The sequence below is a fragment of the Botryllus schlosseri genome, chromosome 13, assembly GCF_051294905.1.
Source record: "Botryllus schlosseri isolate E-star chromosome 13, Bs_hap1, whole genome shotgun sequence".
In the NCBI taxonomy this organism is placed as follows: Eukaryota; Metazoa; Chordata; class Ascidiacea; order Stolidobranchia; family Styelidae; genus Botryllus; species Botryllus schlosseri.
The window spans coordinates 16,550,166-16,577,589 of NC_137248.1; the positions used below are offsets into that span (position 1 = coordinate 16,550,166).

A 27,424-nucleotide genomic window follows, 5' to 3' on the forward strand; every position below is an offset into this window, starting at 1 on the left:
ATGTTTTATGACCGCAGTACAGTATAACATTGCCTTCGTAATATCGATCAGATTCCGTCGTAAACTCTGTCACTTTGTCTTGAGCACGTAAATAATTACTTTTTATCATCGGCACACATGAATCATATACTTGCCGAAGCGCCCGCATAAGTGTCGCTGCGTACTGAGATTTGTTGGCAAAATGATGTTGGCCTCGATTTTGAATGGCTCTTTTCCATTCTTCTGCAGTAATTGAAGTTAACCGTCGTAAGTTCACCTCATCAGGTTCTTTGATCTTGTCCGAGATCTTCGCTGTCATTCCTCCAATAGATTCGATTGCGGAATCACTCACCCATGTTTCATTAATTTCGCTGTGCCCGGCAGGTTTAGAAATCGACGTAATCTGGGACTCTGGAAGCGATTTGGTATGATCACATGCATCCCAAGCATTTAACATTTCATCTTGTCCCGTAAACTCATTGAGGAGAGGCGTGATGGGCGGCGTTGGTTCTTTATCGACATAACGATTGTCAATCTGAGGTGCGTGAGTATAAAACGGGCGCTGTGTGCTTGTGTTATGGTCGACCCTACAGTGCAAGGATACAGTACGCCATTGATTATGATCAAATTTCGATTCTTTACTGTCGGGTCGAAAAGCGCATGTAGGATGAAACCAACATTTGCAATCTTCACACTGTACCATGAATTCACCTCGATACGGTCGTTTGCAGTAACAATATACGGCTTCTGTGTCTCTACAGTGCTCAAGATTTGATTGGTCAATCGTGGAGATCTCCTCTACGCGGGTATTTCGTGTCGCTTCCGAAAGTTCTAGACCACTCTCCACTGCATGTACTTGGAGAGACTCCTCTCGGGATTCATGTACGTCGGTATTTAGCTGATGGTGCTCCTGGAAATATTTCAATACCATGGCCCTGAAGTCAGAGCTATTATTCCACAAATCGTAAACCGTCGTTATATTTCTGGGAGATGCGACTGTACGACGTATTTTACATGCTTGTGCGACGACGGCACGCTTTAGAGGGGATTGTGGAGAAGGAATAGCATCAAGTGAAATCGCCAAAGAATATGCTACAGCTTTTATGTCAAACTTTGGCTTCTTCTGCTTCATGTTGAATATATATTAGTATTATAGGGCATAATACTCATTTAATTAGAGTCACCTGAAATATGTCAAAACAATGAAACCTCTACTGGGAGGGTTTGATATATCACAATTTTCACTTCATTATAACATCTTTGGTTGAAATTTATTGCATTTCAACTGCGGGCCACTCTATGCATGGCGATGGCAGCATAATAAAATCAACACTAAACGAACATGCACCTTGACAATCTCAAACATATTAGTTGGTTTGTTACAAAAGGTGGCTCGAAATATCCAGTTTTTCATTTGTGAATATTTAGTGACTCTCTGTGTGCTGCGAGCTTGGCTGCACGGTGTAAATAGGGCGACGGCGGCTTGTCACTGTATTTGCCTGAGCGACCTTTATATATAGTCTTCCCATAACACATACGATTACACTATAGAAATTAAACATGGAACGGCAACGACCAATTTTGCAGCTTCGTTCTGCTTCGCCGAGGCTGGAGTGGAGAATTGTTTTGCGAAAGCGACTGTAGGATTTCTGGCAATCCAAAAGCTATCTTCCCGAGAGCAGAAATTATTGAATCTGGTCTTGATCGAAAGCTACTGTTGCACCGATTCCGAAAATATAAATTAAAATAATGATCAGGCACTGATCCACCTAGAATCCGTTCTCCAAGTCTGAAGTATCGGCATTGTTCGAACAATCGGAGAGTCGCAACGGGTCATTTTTGTGGCCATTGTGTTGCGGTTACCGGATTGTTCTGAACAATGCCGATATTTCAGACTTGGAGGACAGATTCTAGGTGGATCAGTGCCTGATCATTATTTACGGACCTAGTTTGCGCTCTTATTTTGAATAAACTAAGACCCGCTATACTCTGAAATTACTTTTATATTGTAGAACTATTTAAGCACTTTGCCGTGGTATATCAGTTGTAATATTAGCAAGTCCGCTCGACTCCCAAATATAACGCTGAAAGTATCGCATTTTCGTGTCAATTGGTATATTCGTATGCCTTAAATGCGACGTTACGGACCTAGTTTGCGCTGTTATTTTGAATAAACTAAGACCCGCTATACTCTGAAATTACTTTTATATTGTAGAACTATTTAAGCACTTTGCCGTGGTATATTAGTTGTAATATTAGCAAGTCCGCTCGACTCCCAAATATAACGCTAAATTTATCGTATTTTCGTGTCAATTGGTATATTCGTATGCCTCAAATGCGACGTTACGGACCTAGTTTGCGCTCTTATTTTGAATAAACTAAGACCCGCTATACTCTGAAATTACTTTTATATTGTAGAACTATTTAAGCACTTTGCTGTGGTATATTAGTTGTAATATTAGCAAGTCCGCTCGACTCCCAAATATAACGCTGAAAGTATCGTATTTTCGTGTCAATTGGTATATTCGTATGCCTCAAATGCGACGTTACGGACCTAGTTTGCGCTCTTATTTTGAATAAAATAAGACCCGCTATACTCTGAAATTACTTTTATATTGTAGAACTATTTAATCACTTTGCCGTGGTATATTGGTTGTAATATTAGCAAGTCCGCTCGACTCTCAAATACAACGTTGAAAGTATGATATATTATAGTCGACGCTTCTGGTTGCATTCGATAATTTCGCTATAGCGAAGAATATGTTACGAATCATGTCGACTATTATTCCTCGATTTATTTCAGATAGCAATGAGCTAATGACGATGTTGCATTAAATTAAGCCTTGAAATCCTGATTTTTTTCCAAATTAGACCCGAATAAAGAAAAAATTCAACCGTAGTCGATATTTCCTGAATACACGATACGCTCGGGGTTAATCCCAGAAATAGTGATTTACATGATCATTCGTGGTGTTTCACGTTAGAGCGAAGATTCCACTAGAATTCCGCCAGGACCACTTCAGTGGTTTTATACACCAGAGTGAAGTTATCACACAAAATTCTATCACACAAATCGAAGGGTACCCACTAAATCTGACATGTGACAACATGAACGGTAGTATCATCATGATGATGGAACAATGGCGTATCCGGATAGCATATCCGTATTTGGACACTGACATATGATAGAACGTAGATACAACTCTGTCCATACCAAATTTTATGTAGATCCGTCGCCAAAAACGTGTCCAAAATAGATAACCATGAATTAGCGCTTGTAATATTTCAACCAAATTCGCGAGAAGCTCTCGTGTTTCAATGAGCGCAGTTCCGGAAAACAACATTTGTAGTAAATGTCCGCGATATCCCTAGACGAAGCTTGTATAGCACCTTAATCGTGCCAAATATTTAAGCTGTAGCAAATGTCTTAAGGGTCATAAACACCGCCGACTTCTGGAAAAAATTACCACATTTTGGCAAATCGCGTCTATGACAATTGCTACAAAGTTGTATTTGTTAGTTAAGGTTCGACTGTGTATCTATCTAACATTTTGGTTGCAGCTCACCGTATTCTTAATTCCTGAAGCATTCTCGTCAACTATCGAGAACTGAAGAAATCTAATTGAAGTTGCTCCTTGCCTTCCTGGCAACAGAATTGTAAGGTAGGTCAGTATATATAACTTGTTGCCAATTTGAGTCTGTACTGATGACATTTATTATACTTGTCGCCGTTGTCGGTTGTGGTTTCCAATCCATTAATATGAAATGGTGATAATTATTGAAGAACGTCAATTTGACGTCATTTATGCTGCAACCATAACTCACACGTGCTTATACTATCACATAGTTCCAAAACCACAGATATCAGCGATATGTGTTCAAAGCGTCAGCGTCACCCACTCATCTGTCTGTAGTCTAGAGAATCTTTGGTTAGCACTAGATGCTGGTTCCATATTGGTTGTTGTGTATTGTGCTCTCATCACAACTCCAACCATAATGTTTCCTGACAGTGTCGATTACGAGTCTTGACCTTTAGACTCAATATGTTTACTTTCGTGTAGAAACGTATCACTCTTGATTGTGTTTCTCTGCATTCAGGTTCCTGGTGTCTCGGAGAAGTCAGTTGAACTGATTTAAAAGAATGAATGTGAAAAGGGACTGAATTATAGAATTGAAGCAACTGGAAGTTCAAAACACTGTTATATGGGCATTGATAATTGAATTATGACCGTTGTTTCAGTCTTACTTGCTAAAGCGAAAAAGGAAAAAAAAATGATAACATATAAAAGATACTTCAGTCGCCCCAAAAGAAACTTCGCACATTCGAGAAGACTGAAATTGAGGTGATAGGTGACGAGCCTCTAAACCCCTTGCTCGGCGTTTCGAAATGGTCTAGAGCTATGTGCCTGGATAAGGCCAAATTGATCAATGTCGTAACATGCTGCTTTCTTCCACTGCGTGGCTAAATAGCGAGATTATAGATCATTTTATGTCGATGATGAAATCACAATTTCCTCAAGTATTATATGGACTGACGCTTTGCGGCTATTATAGTAGAGATCGTGCGGGTCCAATTAATTCAAATAATTTATATAAATAACAATCATTGGGTCACCGCTTCGAACATGTTCTGTGCAGATGGCGAAATATGTGTGTATGATTCCGCCTATAATTCTTCGGCATATAACGACAAAACCTTATGTTCAATCGGAATGCTGAGTAGGCCGTGTTCGAGCACTCTGGAAGTGCTTTTTCCCCGCGTCCAACAGCAAGGTAATGGTAGTGATTGCGGCGTCTTCGCCATAGCTAATGCGATAACCCTATGTTTTATATTAAATCCAAAAACGGTGGTTTATACGCATCAACTTTGTCAAATGTGCAACCCTGGGAATGCCGTGTTTTCTTGGGTACACGCGTTCTTCACGATAATGTGTCCCCTTTGTTAGCTCGTTCCTTTTGACGAGCTCCCTATTTTCTTCGCCATTCTCTCAATGCCCTGTCATCCTTTCTGAAGCCCTGCCTGGTTTCCTGGAAGTAAATATGATTCTCGCCCAGACATTGCTTCATTGATCATTTGCCACCATTGTTTAATTTTTTTTCTATTTTCCTTTAACTAAACATTTCTTTACAGCCAGACTGTTCAGAGTCAAGTGTACCTGTTTGATGCTGGTGTGATCAGACTAGATGACCTTCACGGTCTTATCGATCATTCCTATCTAATACCGAATACTGTGCACGCATATTTTCTGTACCACCATCACTGCCGTTTGTTATGTATTTTGGGTCGATGAAAATAAAGACTCTCTCTCTCTCTCTCTCTCTCTCTATTATCATGTGACTACCACAGTGGGCCTCTCGTGGGCCTGGCATCCAATCGTAGCATGTCTCTGACACTCTGCTTAGTTTCTGATGCGGAACTGGAAGTTGTAATGCAAATCAGCAACATCGTTACCATTACAACAGTTTTGGTTGTAAAATTTCATGATAATCATCTGCGCTAGTGAAATTTATTGCGACATCCAATCCCGCACCATGCTTTTGACAACTCTGCCTCCCCTCGATGCCAGACATCTTAGAATAATATTTTGCAGTTTTGTTGACTCTTTGCAGCAAATCACCTAGTAGTGTTATTCACCCAACATCCAATCGCACCATGTCTTTGTAAATGCTTCGTTGTACAGAATCACATAGTAGTCGTATATTTTCATTGAGAAACAGAACTTCACATGTATATCTTTAGTAACGTATTCTGCAGCTATGTATAGTAATTTGATCTCGCAATTCTGCTGCACGACAGCAACAGCCTTTCGAGTGGTTGAAAGTCTTGGTTGTAAAATTTCATGATCATTTTCTGCGCTAGTGAAATTTATTGCGACTTGGCTTCGAATGACAAATCGGGTCATATCTCTGCATATCTGTAGATGGTTCTTTATAAATTGATCTCTGGACCGAATCTCCTAAAAGTAAAATATGCATTATGCAAGCACAGGGGCTTGTGAGAGAGAGAGAGAGAGAGTCTTTATTTTTCAGCAAACCAAAATACATAACACACGGCAGTGGTGGTGGTACAGAAAATATGCATGCACAGTATTCGGTATTAGATAGGAATGATCGATAAGACCGTGAGGGTCATCTAGTCTGATCACACCAGCATCAAACAGGTACACTTGACTCTAAACAGTCTGGCTGTAAAAAAAGTTACAGTAGTTAAAAAAATAAAATAGAAGAAAAATTAAACGATGGTAGCAAATGATCAATGAAGCAATGTCTGGGCGAGGTAGGGCAACAGTGTTAGTGTAACGATAAGAGGTGATCAAGTAGGGCTTTTTTGAATCTATTATAGGGCAATTCACGGATATGTGGTGGCAATGCATTCCAGATGATAGGTCCCGAGTAGTCGATGGACCTCTTAGTTAAGTTGCTATTGGGTGGGGGTAAGTAGATATTTCCTTTAGACGAGGATCTCGTGTAATGGGAGTGGACATTTTTAGCAGGCATGAAAAAGTCATCAAACACAGGAGGCAAACTATTGGAAAAATATTTGTGAATGACTTTTGATACTTCGAAGCGATATAGGTCGTCAACTTGCAAAATTCGGTGCTTACGGTAGTAAGGCGATAGTTTGGTACGTAAAGGTACAGATGAGATCAGCCGTATCGCACGGTTTTGCAGGGTTCGAATTCTGCACAGAAATGTTTTGCATGCACTTCCCCATACTACGATTCCATATTGCAGGTGAGAGTGGAAAAGAGAAAAATATATGGTTCGTAGTACTGATCTGGAAACCAAAGATTGCAGACGGGTCATTATTCCCACACACCGAGCTAGTTTTGATATTGTGCATTCAATATGCTTCTTCCAAGACATTTTAGCATCAATAGTGACACCGAGATATTTTGCTGAGTCACATATGGAGATTTGTTTATGATTGATGTTCACAGTGAAACTATGATTGGCATTATTTAAAAGGAGCATCTCGGTCTTATCTGCATTCAAGCTTAGTTTGTTTGCTTGCAGCCATCTCGACACTTTTGGGAGTTCCCTATTCACGGATGCATGCAAATCATTGACAGTGTTGGAGGTTATGAAGAGGTGAGTATCATCAGCAAATAGGGTTGTGCGGAATAAAGATGCATTAACAATGTCGTTAATATAAATGAGGAAAAAAGTCGGTCCAAGGACTGAGCCTTGTGGGACTCCACAAGTTATATCTCTGGTAGTCGATCTTAATGTCCCCAGTTTAACAAATTGTTTGCGATTTGCCAGGTAGCTTTCGAGTAGAGTTGCTGCAATACCCCTGATTCCATAGTGTTCTAGCTTGTATCTTAAGATTCTGTGGTTAACCGTGTCGAAAGCTTTGCGGAGGTCGATAAAAATGCTGCAGCCACTTTTTTTTTGCTTGATGGTTTTGTAATAGTCCGTTACAATTGATAGTATTGCATGGTTGGTGTTGTGGTTTGATCTGAATCCATGCTGAGTCGGAGACAGTACTGCATTCAATTCAAAAAAATTTTTGAGTCGGCAGTCAATCAGTTTTTCAAAAACGGTGGCAAGATTTGGCAGAACAGATATTGGTCGGTAGTTAGAAATTAGCTTTTTACAGCCTTTCTTAAACACTGGCATTACTCTGGCAGTTTTCAGTGCATCTGGGAAAATGCCCAGACGTATCGACTCATTAAAGAAAATGCATATAACATCACCAATAATATTAAAGACAATATATTTCTACTGCGCTATGTGTGATAGTTTGCACGCATCACGTCCTATCGCAACATTTTCTTAAATTTGCACGTAGACCTAGTACTACTCTATTTATATTATCATTATGTTAACACCGCCCCATGTCTTTGACAACTCTGCCTCTGCTCAATGTTATGTTGGGCAGTAATTTGCACGCCTCACATCAATATCAGCAACACATGCATGGATCTTCCATTTCGCAGTTTATCAAATGATGAGACGCAATGCTAATAGTTGCATGGGTCTTCCATTTCGCAGTTTATCAAATTTTCTTTGTTGTAAAATTTCATGATAATTATCTGCGCTAGTCAAATTTATTGCAACATCCAATCTCGCACCATGTCTTTGACAACTCTGCCTCCCCTCGATGCCTGACATCTTTGAATAATATTTTGCAGTAGTTCGCTCGCATTACATCCAGACGAAGCATATCCTTGACCACTCTGTTCCCATAACTTGATAATCTATTTTCCAGGATCCATATATATGCTGCAGCTATATGTAGTAGTTTGCACGCGTGACGTCTAATCGTTCCATGTCTTTGACACATTAAGACACCCTGGGAATACTGTGTTTTCTTAGGTGCCCGTTCTTCACGATAGCCAATACCATTTGTTAGCTCGTTTCTTTTGACGAGCTCCCTATGTTGGGCAGTAATTTGCACGCCTCACATCAATATCGGCAACACTATAAGTGCTGTGTACTGTAATATGCACGCATTTATCGGTATGTATTCAGGATGTGGTTTTGGTACGAATGCATCATGAAGGACTGTATGATGATACGCAATGCTAATCGTTGCATGGTTGTTCTATTTCGCAGTTTATTAAATTTTCCTTGCAAGCAATAGAGGCGCGGATCCTAGCATGTTTTAACCATTCTCCGTGCACCGAATCACCTAGTAGCGTTATTCACCCGAAATCCGATCGCACCATGTCTTTGTAAATACTCCTTTGTACAGAATCACCTAATAGTCGTATACTTTCGTTATGAAACAAAACTTCAAGTGCATGTCTTTTGTGATGTATGATGCTGCAGCAGCTATGTCTCTCTGCAGCAGCTATCTCTCTCTGCTCTCGCAGTTTTGCTGCACGGCAGCTACAGCCTTTCTAGTCGTTAAGAGTCTTGGTTGTAAAATTTCATGATCATTTTCTGCGCTAGTGAAATTTATTGCGACATACAGTGGGCATGTTTATATCTCTTATTACCCTGTGCGTTGGTTATTGTTTCCAAACATCCAGTCTCACCATGTCTTTGAATAATATTTTGCAGTTTTGTTGACTATCTATTTGCACCGAAGCTCCCAGAAGCATATGTTTAAGTTGTATCGATTCACTGTATTCACAGCCTGTTGGGACTTTGTGCTGAACTGGAATCATGGGTATATTACTTTGCATGATAATATATGTCCTTTGTTAGCTCTCTTCTGTTGAAGAGTCTGTGTCCACTACATGACCTTTGGTAATTCCAGTTATTGTTGCTGAGTTCACATGTTCTGTTCTTTAAAAATCTATTGCAGCTTTCAACCACTCTCTGGCCCTGTTTATGATGCTTGGTACAAACATACAGATGCCTTGCACGTACAGTACGTATGTGTACAGTTGGAATAGTGCATTGATATATTATGCCACTGTTAGTGTTCATTGAATCCATATGCTGCTATTACAAGCATGATGCCATAACTGACAAGGTAATCTATATGTTTGTTTCTGCTTTCCTGCGAAGGGAGACTGCCATATGTTTATATTCACTGATATGATACATTGTGTTACTTCGCAGTAATGGAGATGATGAGTAACAAGACCCTTACGGGTTATATCGCCAACATTTTATGTCTGAGAAAGCAATAAACGTATGTGTCTTCCTTATAATGCCTTGTGAGATTTTATTATTGTCATATCCAGGATGGAGGATAGCGAAAGGTCATGTTTACATCGGGTTGGTCTGGAGATGGTAGGATTCCTGGCGCGATGGCTACATCAGTATTTCTTAGTCATGTAGTCTGACTCCTTCGAAAACTCGTTCATTTCTTTCACTGATAACGGCTCTTCGGTAGGCCTACAGCAGTAATGTCAACCTGAACAGCAAGGTCAATAGCGATGTGAGTTCGAGATTTGGTGGCGATCCGTCAATATGTCGTAATGTTTTCTATAAGTCGGCGGTGTTTATGACCCTTAAGACATTTGCTACAGCCTAAATATTTGGCACGATTAAGGTGCGATACAAGCTTCGTCTAGGGATATCGTGAACATTTACTACAAATGTTGTTTTCCGGAACTGCGCTCATCGAAACACGAGAGTTTTTTGCGATTTCGTGGCAATTGTCATAGACGGGATTTGCCAAAATGTGGTAATTTTTTTCTAGAAGTCGGCGGTGTTTATGACCCTTAAGACGTTTGCTACAGCTTAAATATTTGGCACGATTAAGGTGCGATACAAGCTTCGTCTAGGGATATCGTGAACATTTACTACAAATGTTGTTTTCCGGAACTGCGCTCATCGAAACACGAGAGTTTTTTGCGATTTCGTGGCAATTGTCATAGACGGGATTTGCCAAAATGTGGTAATTTTTTTCTAGAAGTCGGCGGTGTTTATGACCCTTAAGACATTTGCTACAGCTTAAATATTTGGCACGATTAAGGTGCTATACAAGCTTCGTCTAGGGATATCGTCGACATTTACTACAAATGTTGTTTTCCGGAACTGCGCTCATCGAAACACGAGAGCTTCTCGCGAATTTGGTTGAAATATTACAAGCGCTAATTCATGGTTATCTATTTTGGACACGTTTTGGCGACGGATCTACATAAAATTTGGTATGGACAGAGTTGTATCTACGTTATATCATATGTCAGTGTCCAAATCCGGATATGCTACCCGGATACGCCATTGTTCCATCATCATGATGATACTACCGTTCATGTTGTCACATGTCAGATTTAGTGGGTACCCTTCGATTTGTGTGATAGAATTTTGTGTGATAACTTCACTCTGGTGTTTTATACTAATATATACGTTCCAAATCGGTGAACTGTCTTATCCAGAGAAGAACCTGAAAGAAATAATCATCCTCTTGTGGTACAGTGCTAGATTAGCGAGGGAACGGCTGCACGTACGCGTTTACCTCCAAACTATAAGACTTACTTATCGTAGATTCGTAGCGCCAGCGCCAATAATAAAGTCAAACTAGAACCTAATAGCCCAGGGATTCGTAAACTATTTTATACTGCGGAACATTAACTTTATTTGACTTGTCACGGTACCGCGAGCAGAAAATCCATATCAGTACTGATAGGAATCATAGTATATGCATTATGCAATACAATTCCTTATCTTTTGAGCACCAGTATAGCACAGCTTATGATATCTCAGTACCGTTAGTTAATTGGATGCTGCAAAGTCTATGTCCAGTCAAGGTGATTTTGTGTGCTAACCTTGACACAATAGTGAAATGTTCACCTCACCTCATTGTACGTATTATATATATATGTATGTTGAAGAGAGAATTCGCGGGACAGAAAATGGCAGACCGCTGCTGCAATATCAACGTTCGACATTGATGTCGTTATGCGTGCCGTAATTACCGGCAGGGCCCAAAATTCAGTATGTGTCTCCTGAAACACTCACCTTTCCATTGCGGGTCATTTCAGCACTACCAATCATACATACGAATGGGGAATGACAAACCCTCACAATGTTTCCGTAGTACACTAGTAACTCAAGTTGGCGAACACAATAGTTATTTAGCTCTTTCTATTCGCGAAAATATTTCAACAGCAATGGATAATTTTGCCAATCATCATGATGGCACTTGCATACACGCGGCGATGGTTTTGGTCGCGGATTTTATAACCGTCAACACTTATTGTAGGGCACACGCACACCCTCTCCGTACCGTAAAAAGTGTTATTACGCGATTCTCGAGTGTGACCAGATTATAGGTTACGACAAACACAATTCTTATCCGTTTTTGTTTATCGGGTGTCTACAGACCAATCGTAAATATCGATGTTATGAAAGACCACGGTGAATTGTTTTACTTAATTTGATGAATGAATTTGGTCAATCATATCTACAGGGTTGGTGCGATGACATGCAAAATAAGGTCAAAAACATGCAAAATAAGGTCAGTCGCGACATGCAAAATAAGGTCAGTCACATGCAAAATAAGGTCAGTCGCGACATGCAAAATAAGGTCAGTCCGCGCATAAATCCAAATCTATATTTCAATTCCAAATCCAACTCTTTTTCTTATGAAAACGAAATTCAAAATATCTTTCCTGTATAGTAGCCTACGTTCAACAGTGAAATTCCTTATCTATATCCTAAGTCTTAGGATGTTTCAATCAAAAGATAACCATGATTATCTTGATTACGAAGTCAGTCGCATGTGAAATATTATTATCAGTCGGCGCGTAAATCCAAATTCATATTTCAATTTGAAGTCCAAGTCTTTCTCTTATGAAAAATAAATTTAAAATATATTTCCTATATAGTAATTTCATGATTGAGATTCCTCATCTATATCCTAAAGGTGAAGATGTTTAAATAAAACATGATCAGACGATTATTACGATTACGGGGTGATTAGTCGCATCTAGAATATTAACAGTCCGTGTATAAATCCAAATACTTACTTCAAATCCGACTTTTTTCTTGTGCCACTGACCTTACAGTCTGCAATCTGCATGTGGCGACTGACCGTATTTCGCATGCAACTGACCTTATTTTGCATGCGACTGACCTTATTTTACATGTGACTGACCTTATTTTGCATGTGACTGACCTTATTTTGCATGTCGCGACTGACCTTATTTTGCATGTGACTGACCTTATTTTGCATGTGACTGACCTTATTTTGCATGTCGCGACTGACGTTATTTTGCATGTGACTGACCTTATTTTGCATGTGACTGACCTTATTTTGCATGTCGCGACTGACCTTATTTTGCATGCGACTGACCTTATTTTGCATGTGACTGACCTTATTTTGCATGTCGCGACTGACCTTATTTTGCATGTGACTGACCTTATTTTGCATGTGACTGACCTTATTTTGCATGTCGCGACTGACCTTATTTTGCATGGACTGACCTTATTTTGCATTTGACTGACCTTATTCTGCATACAGTCCGCGCATAAAGCATAATTTCAAATCCAACTTTTTTCTACTTGAAATCAAAATATATATTTTGCTACCTACCCTACTTTCAACATTGAAATTGCAAAATTCGAATGAAAATTCAGGTATATGTCCTCGTGAAAATTGAAACGTTCGATTTGTTTCCTTTGGTCATTTTAAAATCAAAATCCTATTTTGCTTCTCTGCAAATTGCATGCCTACATTATGATTTAAATTTCATATCCAAATATAGGGGAAGACCGGGAGCAAAGTTACAGCGGTGGGCTCTTCCAGCCATTACTAAAAAAATTGCTTGATTCAGGATGTATATCGTCAGGTCATTATGTCTTTACTGCCGGCGCCAGAAAATCTGAATTGTTTGCTTCTTATGCATGGATTGTAAGTTGAAGAGGTGGTTTGAGACCGCTGTCATCTTCGGCCGGACGGTCACTGTATAATGTAAATTGATGTCCAGGCTCCTCATCGCAGACATGATGTTACGTCAGTATTCATATACAGCGTCCTTTTGAAAAAAGACGTGGTGAATGACGAATACAAAGTTATACAAAATATAAAGTGAATAAAGAGAGCAAGGAGAAGCGTCAAAAGATATATAGCGAACAGTTTTATATCAGGCATTGGGCCAGGGCATATCGTTTCAGCAATCTTCTATCCGTTCATTATATCGGGTGTGTCATATGTATTGCATACTGCATTGTGTGTCTTGAGCGGATAAAAATAAATTTATTAGGCTAGAAATTTATATCAAAGGATATAAAAATGAAAAATACACGATGGCGATCTCAGTATAAACTAATACATACTATAAATAACTACTTAAAACTCGTTTCTCTCATTGCAAACGAATTTAAAGGTCGAGTGAGCGATTCGCAAGTTGCACAGGACCTTTTTGGGGCCTTGGCAATGACACGGAGATACGATTAATGTCAGAAGAGATCATATTCCACTTGAAAAATCAAACAGTCATTCATTTTTACTAGGGCCATTTTTATATGACCTTAAAAAATCAATAATATGACTTTAATTTTTGGAAAATATGACTTTATATGACTTTATGTGAAAATTGCGTATTTTTACTCACGGAATTACGGAGTAAAACATACGCAACATAACAGTAATACACATCCATTTTTATTTTAACCCACTGTTGTAGTACAGTTTCATCCTAGTGTGGAATGTTAGAGTCTCTGAAGTTACGATTTGGACGTAAAATGATTTCACAGACACTGATGAGGGTTGACACTTCTGCAGTTTTGCATACAGCACTGGCGAAATGTCTTGTCGTTGTAGCTCCATAATTTGTTTCCCATCGTTTTTGTCGAATCGCTTCTTCGTGTAGTTTCTGAGCTCAAGCAGTTCTTTTCCGAAATCAAGGGTATTTAGATCGGCATGAGCCTCTTTGATTTTTTTCCATTTTGAGTATAAATTTTGAAATATTGTTCTAGTCGAGGCATATTTCTGTTAACTGAATGGCCCTAATAATTACGTTATCGCTGTGGTCTAACGTATTGGCAATAATAAACAATAATGGCCAGACTAGATTCCCGAAATGGCATTGACTTCAAGTACTTCTATAATAATTTAGCCATAGGCCTACTATAATATTATATATTTAATTAAAGTCGGATATTTCTCGGAACGACACGTTGTACGAATTGAACTTTGCAATTAGCCTATCTTTATGCGTGAATTGCGTTGAACGAGTAGCATATGCGTATATCTTCCAGTGTTGGGATCAAGTCACTACCTTCGAGTCCCGAGTCATTTCGAGTCATGGCACATTTTGACTCGAGTCAAGTCAAGTCAATCGATTTTCGAAGATGACTCGAGTCAAGTCAAGTCACTCGTTTTTTGGAGGTGACTGGAGTCAAGTCGAGTGAAGTCAAGTCAAGTCATACGAAAAAGTTGACTCGAGTCTGACTCGGGTCAATTCATGACTCGAGTGATCCCAACACTATGACATCTTCTTTAAATTAAATTACCAAATCCAGGGATATTTAGATATCCCTAAGCAACTTATAGGACACATTCCAGAGGACTTTTTGGATATTGATCATACAAAATGTACAATTGAACTCTGAAAAAGTCTGCATTATATAGATCGTCGGCTGTTATAAGGAAAAGACAAAATTGGACCGTAACGTGTTTCGACAAACCTTCAACACAATCGTTCCTATTATCAATTCATTTTTCTGACACCTCCGTGTACTTACGAGCTTTAAAAGCGTCGTAACTGCAAAGTTTCTTAGTCACAATTGATCTGCGTAATCCAGAATCAAAATAATGTCAATGTAGCAAATTAAGCCTGACAATTATTGTCACCAGAAGTCACCAAACCTTCCTTATCACCATTCTCATATCCCGAAACCAAATTACACGGTCTGTGCTTAATATTCATAAATGAAGTCAATCAGTGGCGTCAATACTATGTGTCATCATCACCCATAAAGGACGAGCTGGCCTGTCATAAATAGGAAGCCCAAAGTTCAAAGAAGGTTTGTAAAACTAAATATTTGCTTACTGGAGTCAGGGGTAAATCCGTCATTTAGTAGTTAGTGCCGAGCGGGTTGCCGCGTTCAAGAAGCATAATTGAAGTCGGTCTTATGCAGGATCGCGATTTTTTGGTGACTCGAGTCATTTTCTTTAAAATTAAAAATGACTCTACTCATTGACTCGACTTGTACTCGACTTATTTTGCATGACTCGGACCAAGTCAAATGACTCGAGACTGGGTCTAACAAAAAACAGGCGTTTTCTTACGAGTAGAAGTTATTTTCGAAGCAGCCAAAAACATCCTTAAGTAGAATTAGGTGACTATGAAAACTACTCAAGTGAGTAGTTTTAAATAGCACTTATAAATGTGCTCTCGTTGCCCGTCAAAACCTGGAAACCGACATATGCTTGAACGAAGAAAAACTACCATATGATCAGGGCGGAATACAAGAAAAAGCGTAGCGCTATCAAGTTGCCGGACCTGTATAGTGGTGAAACAGCATTTCCCGACTATCCGACAATCGCCGAGCATGTCCGCACTCAAGTCGAAATACAAGCAATTTCTTCTAGATGAATAGGCCTACTATTAGTCAGCCTTCAGGATTACCGGATCATGAACTAACACATCGATCTCGCCAGCCGCCATCATGCCACCCCATTTTTTTCTATATTATCTACTTTTACTTTTCATTTAGTGTGCATACCTCTTCTCAACTTCGGCTAGGTTAAGGGGGGTGCCTGATTTCAAAGACTAGCCCACTCCAAGTCGTTTCGACACCTATTCCTTTCTTCTCATTGTATCGCAGTTTTAAAATGATGAAAATATGCGGAATGTGCAGAGAGCTCGGTTTATTTTCCCACGCAGAAATGTATTTCAAACAGCTTGACGACTCGCCGCAACATGTTATATAAATAACTTTACTAGTTTGCTAGCGAGTGGCGTAGTTGGTTAAGCACCAAGGGGAGTGGTTCGAATCCCGGTTCGGACTAACTTATATGTGTCGGAGGTTACATGGGCTCCTCATCACCGACCTCACTGCAATTGCGGTGACTTAAAAGGCTCAGATATGACAGTGGATCGAGCTATAAGCTATGAGTCGAAAATAACGAACCGATGAAAGCCTTGAAGATACAGAGACTGCCCATCAGCTCATGAAGAAATGCATTAAACTGTGTGATAAAATGTGATGTCGTGGAGCACAAAGCCCTAATCAGGCTATAAACATAGCAATTTACAACGTAGCTGGCATGGAGACTAGGCTTTGAGAGCTCGCGATGTTGTGACCGACAGCACTACTAGTGGGTGGGTAACATACTCGCGTAACAAGCAGCCTGTTCAGCTCTATTATTACGTTGCTGTAGGTTCTAATAAATGTTAGATGTAGGTATATTTCGTCTCGAATGCCTGTATTTGTGCAAGTAGATTTTATAATATGTTTTTTATGGATATATTTTTCATATAGTTGATCTCAGTAACTCAGAATTGCGGTAGTGAAGGCTAGCCAATGGCTCCAGATCGCAAGAGAAGCAGAGGTGGTAAATGTGACTGACCTTATTTTGCATGTCGCGACTGACCTTATTTTGCATGTATTTGACCTTATTTTGCATGTCATCGCACCAACCCTCCTCAATCATATAGGTACTTTCACATATTGTACATAGTGATTAGCTTCACTTTTAGAGGGTTTAAGACTATGCATGAAAATATAGCGAGTCAGCATCGTGAGAGTCCATTGATGTTAATAATCATGGTGAAGCATGACGAATTTAGTCAAGCGGCTGTCGTGGTTCGAACAGAATCATATTGCGTGCCGCAATTGTAGCAAACCTGAACTAGTTTAAACATAACGGGGGAGAATTGGACGAAAATGGAAGGTTTCAAGTAGCATTTGAACATACTTACAGCTAAAAATCCACCAAAAGCAAAACATATTGTGAAAGAACTAGTTTCATATACTTTACAGTTCAGTTGATAAAAATGAAAAATGTGGTGAAGCAAGGCCTTCCTTTACAATCATGACATATCGGGGTAGAGATTCATGATAAACACATTAGATACGTCAACACGTTACCACGAGATCTACAAAAATCATGCCAGTTTTAAAAAGGAGGGCGTGAATCTGAAACCGTGAGGAAAGCATTGTTCAGTATGGTATGCTTGGGCTTTGCAGGAGTCTCTGCATATGAGTAATACCGAAATTGTCGAAGCAAGGCCGCTCCGATATACATTTCAGCGGGGTCGAGTGAGGGAACTGCAATACCGAACAATAAGCTATTGATGGTTAACCGAGTAAGTCGTACTGCCTCAACTCATTTTCCTAATTCACCAGATGTCGCTCCCATTCGCAGTTACGGTTCAGTTATATAAGGATTCAGCATGTTGCGCTATCATTCGTTATATTTCACCGGCGAAATCTAACGAAGAATGGTCTGACAATATTGGAACCATATATCAAGGTACACAAGGCTGTTTGCATAAAAGACAGGCGTGATCAACCTAACTGGTACAATAATTACAATTACTTGAGGAGCAGTGAATACGATTTCTCGAACACTCAAAAGCCTTGCGCGGCAATGTTCATTGTTCAGTGATAGTATCGAGAAGATATCACCTGCTGAACATGTGTATATGCATGTGGGAAATAAGACCGTAGATATAAATTCTTCATGGGCCTACGTGAATACAGCAGATGATGGCATTTGCAAGGATAATATTCTTTACCGATTTAGATTTAGTAAGTATTCGCTATTACAAAACTAAAATATAATTATCTGTCGTACAGTCAGCCTATTACAACGATATATAGTGACGTACTAGCCATGCCATACAAAGGAGAGGAAGTGCAAGTGCCAAACATATCGTTGCATAAGCTTGTCTGGGATAAATTGCAAGAATATGGCGATGATACGGCAATCGTAAGTTATTGAGATTTCATTATTGCGGTACCAGCATTTGCATCCTAATTCTGATGATATCTATTAGTTGACCCAGGTATGATCGAATAACATGATATATCACTCAAACAAAAGTGTAAGAAATGTTCAATGCTGACATGAGGTAATCCTAATCGTATCGTAGTCGATTACGACATTTACAGCATTTCAAATAATAAACATTGTACTTTCAAAAGCCTATGACAGACAGAAACTGAACAATGGATAGTGCTATGTATCAAGTTATTTACAGCAGAAACGTCGTATTTGTGAAACTCACTTCTATCACATACATAACTTGTGCTCGTCAACGGCGCTGTAGCAAATATTCCACATAGTCGTGCGATCGATGGATATTTAATTTTAGTTCTAGTACAGTGGTTCCCAAAGGGTGGGGAATTCCCCACTGGTGGGGAATTCAATGGTTTCTGGTGGGGAATGGACGTATTTGTTCAAAATTATAAACAGGGCAGTCTACATATTCACGGAGACACATGCGCAAATACCTTTACCAGTTAACTCAGTGGTTCCCAACCTTTTTTTAGACAGGCCCCCCTGTATGATAGTGAAAAATTTCGCTCCCGCCTCATCGTCATATCACAAAATCCAACCGGGATGCTAGCAACCTCAACAGATTGTTTGATGGCATGGAAGGTTATGACTGTTGATGAGAGAATTAAAAATTATGAAATTTGGTCTATATATAGAGAAACACCTGTGAATTGGAGGTATTTTTTTCAGTTGACCGCTTCTTCGCGCCCCCTTCAGATGCTTTCACGCCCGCGCCCCCCAGGTTGGGAACCACTGTGTTAACTGCTCTGGAATGTATGTATCGAAAATTATATTGCGTGTTGTTCACAAAACCTCATTTTAACTCTGGATGGCCAATCATGGCGTCACAAACATATCCAGCACGACTAGTTTGACGTGAAATAACGCTTCAGCGAAATTTTGAGCGTTACTGGTATCAGTTCACAATACGTTTTACGTTGCAGTTATAGGCGATTGTCTAGCGTACTGGTGTGGTTGTGGACATTTTAATTGGTTCTCTACCATCATTTAAGCGAAAAATATCGATTTCAAAGATTTTTGAAAGTAGCGCCACCTAGTGACGAGAGGATTTTAAATCGCAATATCTTTTGAACCGCTGAACATTTTTTAATTTTTTTTTTTTTAATAAACTTGGAATTCAAAAAAGAATAACATTTGTAAATATTGGACAATTCTGAGGGTATGCATTACAGCCCCTGTTAAATTATAATGGAATTAGCCTTGTGTGTCTTGTGTAGTCAAACCAGCAAATAGCTGCTCTGTGATGACAAAAGTACTGGGTAGTGGGGAACAGGACCGTAACTGCCGCTCCCTTAACTCCCCAATTAGGGGGGGGGGGGGAGCTCGAAGTGGCCCAAATTTATTTCGTGAATTGACATAAATTTAGGTATTTTTTAAAAATTTATGCCACGTTTTCAAAAAATTTTCGCACTAGTTGCGCGATGTAATATTGCCAATTATCTAATTAATGGGTACCCTTCGGCGTCGGCTATTACTGCGCCCCGACGCACCAAGGCATATGAAGCTATAGGCCATGTAACATGCAACTCCGAGAAGTGTGCTAGAACGATCAGCAGCGTGAAGACCATGGCCGAGGAGGAATGCCCTCGTGGTAACCCACAACTTCGATATATATGGAATATACATATATGTTTAATTGGCTAAATGACTGGCGCCGAATGTTCATGTCCTGGCGATCTGAGCCCCACAGGACAAATGCCATCCCGCAGGGAAAAATTATTTGCCAGTAAAGCAATACCAATTTGAAATCGAGTGTGCCTTTTAGTTTTGGCAATTTCCATATATTTTGACATAGCAGATATAGTAGGTCACGAAATAGCATAATATCACAAGGTCAATATAGCAACGGGTACGCCCGAAGATGTTCAATTCTTATTTATTCCAACATACCTCACTCAGCTCTACCGGGAAATCTGATTATGTGAGCAGAGAGGGGATAAAAAATTGATAGCAAAATATATGCAATTCCCGATCATATTGGCCGATCATATTGGCCGATTCAAACACGAATTATATAAATGTTTCGCGCTTTCCGCGTTTATACGCAATAAGGTGACGCACTAAACAGTAGACACAATGTAGCTGATAACTTGCCGAGAAAAAGCGTACAGGCTCAGCGGGGCTGAGGGGGTTCTGGGGGCCCAAAACCAACAATTTTTTTGGTGGCGCTAACAAAGTGCTGTTACGGTCCTGGTGGGGAATGAAGGCTCGGAATAACTATGAAGTGGTGAATGAAGACAAAAAGATTGTGAACCAGTGTTCTGGTATGATTAGGATTTTGCTAGCAGATTGTATAACTCTTAAGAGTTACGTCAAATGCATGCATTGGCTTATAGTTGTGGCTAAAGCCGTTCAAGAGATATTGGCACATATAGTGATTTTTTTTTTTCTGGGGGGGGGGTGGGGGGTATGAAAATTTTATGAAAACCAGTTTTCTCTATTTTCACGAGGGTCTGCGGTTAAAAAGTTCATGGCCCTGTCGTGTTTCTCGTCATCAACAGGTATCGCTAGCTTGTAGATGGGCGATGATGATCACTGCTTCGGTAGGATTCGCAATTTTCTGTATCGTGCATTTCGACACTTATTGCAATTAATGTAGTTGATATCAGGCTATGCCAGGTAAACACACTTTGAAATTTCTGAGATGAGAAGTATGCAAAGCTAACATATGCCCCGGTTCTAGAGTTGAAAAATTATGCTTGTCGAACCCTTCAACTAAAAAAAATGATTTGAAAATCACATCATTTGAACTCAGTGGAACGTATGTAAGTAGTACATATGCCCGGTCATGGTGTGTCTGGACATAAATACTACCTATGTATGGACGAAATGCTTTCTAGTTACATGTGAAGGCGACTTTTAATATCCGTATTTTGTGGATTGTAGTGATATAACGTGTGTTGTGTTACAGTTTACACGAAGTATCACTCGGGGCAGAATTTCAAGTTCATTTGCTCTTTTCCTATTTCAATACTTGTATTGTGCACCGATCGTTATTTCGTCATTCTTAATCCAAAATTTAAATCTGTCGTAAGTTACCTGCTTATGCCATGTTAGCATGTGTCGTATCTATGGAACAAAATTGAGGGGGACGAAGTCGCGATACCGTTTCATCTAAATCATTATATTGTTTTGAATGCTAAAGTTGAAGGTAGAAAAATAACAGTACCCGGTAGTTGTAAATAATTATGATAACTTTTACATGTAATCGTAATACACTTCGAGAATTAGCTTTGATAATCATCGCAATCGCACGTTTCAGAAGTAATAGTAACCGCAATCGATTAAATTGATGCAGTGAACGACCCTCGTCTTTCTCAGTAACATTCAAGTGTAATGTAAAAAGTAATCCAACTTAAGAAAATTAAAAATCTTCCACCCATTTGAAGTGGAAAATTTGGACAACTTTTAATTCCACCACGTCAGTGATGTTTATTCGCTTCAGTTCCACAGATACAGCACCAATTAATTGCATTTGCATCTGTAAATAACACTATACCGATTTAATAGCAATAGCCTACTTGGCCGACAAGGTTTCACTCCGAACATCAGTTCATTACTAGCCAGATCAAAGGAATATATCTAACGTGTGATGGACCTGTCCATGACAGCTTGCGTTGTGATTGTGATTAGTCTGTCTAAGCCACTTTGCTGCATTGGTATCATATATACGAATTGATTTCCATACTATGTTTCCTGTTTGTGCGATTCGATTGTATCCTCGTGATTTGGTATTTGAAAGGCCTCGCGTCAGATAGAGAGAGTTAGTGATGATCTGCTTCCAATTATAATCGGTTATTAAAAGCAGCAGCCATCACCTTTTACTAACCAACCATGAGCTTCACCATAGTAAAACTATAAATTTTCTCAAATTTATAGATCGATGCTTCACGTGATGGAAAGTCAATCACCTACAAAGAGATGTACGATTCTTCAAGAAAGTTCACAGCTTACTTGCAGTCGCAGGGTATAACGAAAGGAGATTTTGTGGCGATATGCGCTTCCGGGAGTTTGGAGTTTGTTAATCTGATGATTGGCATCCTTGGCGCCGGTGCGGTCGTAGCCCCTTGCAATCCGGCATATAGAAAGAGTAAATTTGTTTTCGACCAAACTGTATCTACCGTAAAGCTTAAATTTCATTTTATTTGTGCAGACGAGATCGTACAACAATTTTCAATAACTCAACCGCGAATAATATTTGTTGAGGAAAAGATAATTGAAACTATGAAGTCGCTGCAAGAGGACATTACATCAATTGAGGTAATATAATTATTCTACCAAATCCCGAGTAGTGCATTGCGCAGTATCACACCGACCAGTCCTTATGCAGAATCACGTATACCCAATAAAGGGAATCGGCTTGATAATTTTAATGCGTCGGAAATAAATGAACGCAACCCACGCGTATCCCACCTAAATTCCAAACACATGAATTTCAACTTCACTGCAAGGCCAACGTATTCACGCTGCCATTGCCCTAACAGTAGCAGGTACCGACAATTCCGTACGTACACCGCCCAACATTCTGAAGAAACCTGCAATATACATCGACCCGTTCGTTACATCCTAATACAGGGGTGGGCAAACTTTTCAGCTCGCGGGCCGCATTCAACATCTGGATTGATTCGCGGGCCGCACTATCGTAAAATCGTAATTATAAGCCAATACGCAAGCTTTTATTCGATTATATAAAGCTGTGGTTTTTAAATCATTTTGACTGCGACCCAAATCCGAGTTTCAGTGGCAACTCGCGACCCAAGCCTCACACATCAAATCGTATGCATTTTTAATAGAACTGTGCTACATTTTACGGGCATGTGTATGATAAAGAGAACGCGCAGACAGCAGTCGCATACGCAATGCAGCTCTGTGGAACCTGTCTGGCATACGCGATTTCAAATTGAAGTGATATATTTGACCACGGGTCGCAATTGTACTGTACTGACTTTCTACTCGGACTATTCGGTACCAACCATTTCGTCGACCGTACATACCGATATCGAAGGTATTAGCCAACCAGCAACGGTCATTTTGGTTTTATCGCCTACACTGAAGCATCCTTTCGCTCCCCGACAGTGTTTTACAGAGTAACCATGGTGGGACAAATCTTATGGTGGATTCAAACCAATACGAAGGTCGGCACATTTTTATGATCCTTCCAAGTTGTTGCGATAACTTTTCTACACGTCTCACTGATTGGCCTACAGTAGTTAAAAGAAATTCAACAAATATTACATATTAAAAGATCGCTCAGATGCCATCGCGACCCATACTTTCAGGACCCCTGATATAAATTAACGGAAGAGGTGGAGATAATACATATGCTTACATATGAATGTATTTTAAAACAATTTAAATGTTGATTTGATGATAACACACACGCGTCAGAAACATTACCGAGATTTTATAAACTGTCCATTCTGAATCAATTAGTCAAAACTAGGGGACGAAAGTAGGTTGTGCTGATTCTTAAGATATGGTGAAAATTTAATATGTGAGCAACGATCGGCTTATAGATATGTTGATTCTGCGGCTGGTCAAACTTCAGAATACACAATTCTGACACTAACATGTTACCTTTAAATGAGTTTCAGAATAGAGCTTACTGTATTCAACTTGCCTTTTTCACGTTCTTTTGTGAGGACGACATCAACACAATTTTGTATTGTCTCAAACATAATTCCGTTGATTTATTTTGCACCTCATAATTTGATAAATTGGGCCTATAATTCGGATGTTTGGATTCAAATGATGTTTTGAATTGCAGCAGCGAATTCACTACAATAATGTTATCTTATGACAAGTAGGCAAATACAAGTTGAGTTACCATCAACGCCGGAACGGAACTAGGTCCACTTATAAGTTGATTCTTTATTGATTGCAGCAGCATTCATCATAATCTTACCGTTTTTATATTGTTTGGACTACTCATTATGGATGAGTTGAGACCGATGTTATGAATGATTTGCAACTAAATGCGCATGTAGAGGACGAATCTACCAAACACACGCATGAATCGTTATTTTTTCCAAGTACAGCACTGAAAGTTCTGCTCTAAAATCACAATTTTGATCTGAACTCACTCATTTCTGTTTTGATTGTCTTGGATATTTAGCAACCGAAGCGTTTCAAAATGCGTTGGCCCCTAGGTTGGGCTATTCTACTAACAATAACTAACAATAAAAAAAAGTTCAATCAAGTTGCTCCCGTAATTTTGATTTTTATTGCACATTTTTTTCAATATTTCTATCACGTTTCTCGATGCCTTCACGGGCCGCACAAAATGTCGCTGGCCGCAGTTTGCCCACCCCTCTCCTAATATATACTCGTTTTATTTGATGGCCACCATTACGCAGTGACGCGTATAGTCACTTTTGATCGGTGGTATTTAACTTGAACTTACCCGGAAGAATTCGCGGAACCCTAAATTGTCGATGAATCATAGGATAAAAATCTACTAGAATACACATTTACCTTCACATCTAAAAGTTACTATAGATTGCTAGTGCATAACAGGAACTGTGATCTGTGGATCAAAATATGGTTCCCACACACAACATAAAACATTATGGTGCATATTCATTGCAAATCAGCTGTTCCGTTTCAGATACCAGTTCACAAATGCGAGGCTTCACCTTGGAAAGTGGTATCGTATTGGTCGGTCGAAATCCAAGCGTGATGCCAATTGCTTGACTAAAAAGAGCGTAATAAACATTGGAGATAAATCTGGCATTTCAGAAAGACTTGGCTTCGATTTCAAATCCCAATCTTCCTTGCGTACACCATTACACACTACACATACCAACATAACAGTTTGACTATTGATCGTGCCTAATTGCCTGCAACCAACGATGACCAAGGCGGACGTATCATCAAAAGGATATGCATTAGTTGAGTGTGTGTGTTGACCTAAATCAGCGGTTCTCAACCGGGGGTCCGCGGACCCCTGGGGGTCCGTGAAGCATTTTCAGGGGGTCCGCGAAGCCTCAAAATATTTGATAACCTAATTTGTATTTTTTTTAAATTCGGAATATCACAAGGCAGTTTCGCTTCATTACTAGTAAAACTTCCGAACTCACATACACAGAATAGAATGGCCGTCCGAGATGAAATATTCTACAGTACAGACTCATTTTAATTGCTAAATGGCCAATAGCCCACTGATTCAAACATTTTGCTGTTTAGAGATGTTTTGTTGGGGATTGTGGGAAAGAGAAGTTGGATGAGTAAGGTCAATCACGGAGACTTCGAAATATTTACAAAAATCCACTTTCTCCTGTGATACATAACCATTTTTTCATAATAACTTCAAGATAAGCTGCTAGATAAAAATGACCAGGCTTGACCTTATATGATCATTAAAAAATTATTTGGTAATTTTGGTGCCATATATTTGTTGCGATCATACCCAAATGTGTCGTCGGAAGCGTTCCGCGTTATAATTACATTCGCCACTATCTATATTTGTGGAAATGTATTTTTGCCCTCGTTCATGTAAAATCGAAGGCGCGGATTTTCAAGACACGACCACTTATTTCAAGAAATTGAAGAACTCGCTTAGAAATAATGAAATTCAACCCAGTTTCTGCATGAATAGTATGATCTCAGTTTCAAGAAAAGTCGTTTTGGTGATGTTTATCACTAAGGGTATACAGTTATCATTTTGCACAAGACAGATGACGATTGCACGATAATTGAGCTAAATTTGGACTAAAACTTCGTGGGGGTCCGCGGGGTCCGTGACGGTCCGAAAGGGGTCCGCGAACACAAAAAGGTTGAGAACCACTGACCTAAATGGAACCCCTATAGCAGGGGTGGGCAACCTGCGGCCGTAAAAGGAGATTTGTGCGGCCGTGGACACGTATTTCAATTAAAGAGCTTCTTGGAGGTACAGAACTTCATTATGAATATACTATTTTATATTTCAATTAGTATGTGCTGGCGACCATCTACAAGAAAATTGAATTTACGAATAGACTCTCGAATTTTTGAAAGATTTTAATCAACCTTGAAATTTTCTTCGCGCTGCGCGCGATTCAAAGCGACTTCACTTTTCGATTTTAATGTAGTAGCGCCCTCTCCAACCTAAGCACCGCAGTAAAGGTGTGAACAGCAGAGAGAAATGATGCACCCATATAGAAATACCAACTTGGAATCGTGTCTTCTTCGCGAAATAAATTTGTTTCTGGTGCGTTTGGGCGATCTCAATATCTTGCCACTATACCGACAACTCTGATGGGAGGTCAAGAAATAAGAGCATGCAACAAAGTGACCAATTACAATTGGCCCACCCGAAGATGCATCATCATTTATAACTTGCCCTAAATTTTCGAAGACACTACCTCCGTCAGCTCTACCAGGGAATCTCATCATATGCGCTGAATAAGGATAACTGTTTGTTAGCAATAAGTGAAACTACGAATATTAATGACGAAATCCATTCGTGAATGTGAAAAATGACCATGACGAAACCAAGTATCTATGTATAACATGACCTCTCGCGATTTGGGTGCGTATAAGCCGATATGAAAAAATAGATTGGCCTCACCGAAAATGGACACGAAAAGTTTAAAATGGGTATTTGGCGTCCAGTTTGTTCATTACGCACTATATGCCCTGGAATGCGGCCGTAGGCTACATGACTAATCGAAATGCAGCCGTGAACAGCAGAAAGGTTGGCTACCCCTGCCCGATAGTGTTTCAAAACCATCGGTTAAGAACAAGTGCAGTAAATATTAGAGACATAATCGGAAGGACACGGTTTCGATTTTAAACCCAACTTCCCTGCGTGCGACACTGCAGACGGCCCGAAACTACGGCATCCACAATTCGGATACTGGTCATGCAATGGGTGTCATTGCGAACCACATGTATGAGATTTGTGAGTCTTAACCTCTTTCGTAACCCTTGAGACTGGGCTCAGACGTATAACTCGGCATTCCGACTGGTCCCTATTATTTTACCACATCACCGCAAGCTTTAATCACTTCATTCGCAGTCAATTTATTTGTGACAAAAAGGTGGTTGAATGAAACCCGACTGCACAATCGTTAAATCACTGTT

General features: G+C 39.7%; 1 protein-coding gene and 1 long non-coding RNA gene across 3 annotated transcripts in view; one reads left to right on the plus strand and one right to left on the minus strand.

Moving 5' to 3' along the window:
* The window catches only part of LOC145453911 (uncharacterized), a 131,321-nt gene that overhangs the window by 102,959 nt on the left and 938 nt on the right, over positions 1–27,424 (minus strand). The gene's annotated exons all lie outside the window — the stretch shown is intronic.
* LOC145453905 (uncharacterized) overlaps positions 18,161–27,424 on the plus strand; it is a 30,993-nt gene continuing 21,729 nt past the window's right edge. For both annotated transcript variants that reach the window (XM_080331874.1, XM_080331873.1), the window contains exons 1-3: positions 18,161–18,271; positions 22,241–22,451; positions 22,515–22,621. In XM_080331874.1, the coding sequence (XP_080188000.1) occupies positions 18,176–18,271; positions 22,241–22,451; positions 22,515–22,621 (414 nt within the window). In that variant the 5' untranslated portion in view covers positions 18,161–18,175. The remainder of the gene's footprint in view (positions 18,272–22,240; positions 22,452–22,514; positions 22,622–27,424) is intronic.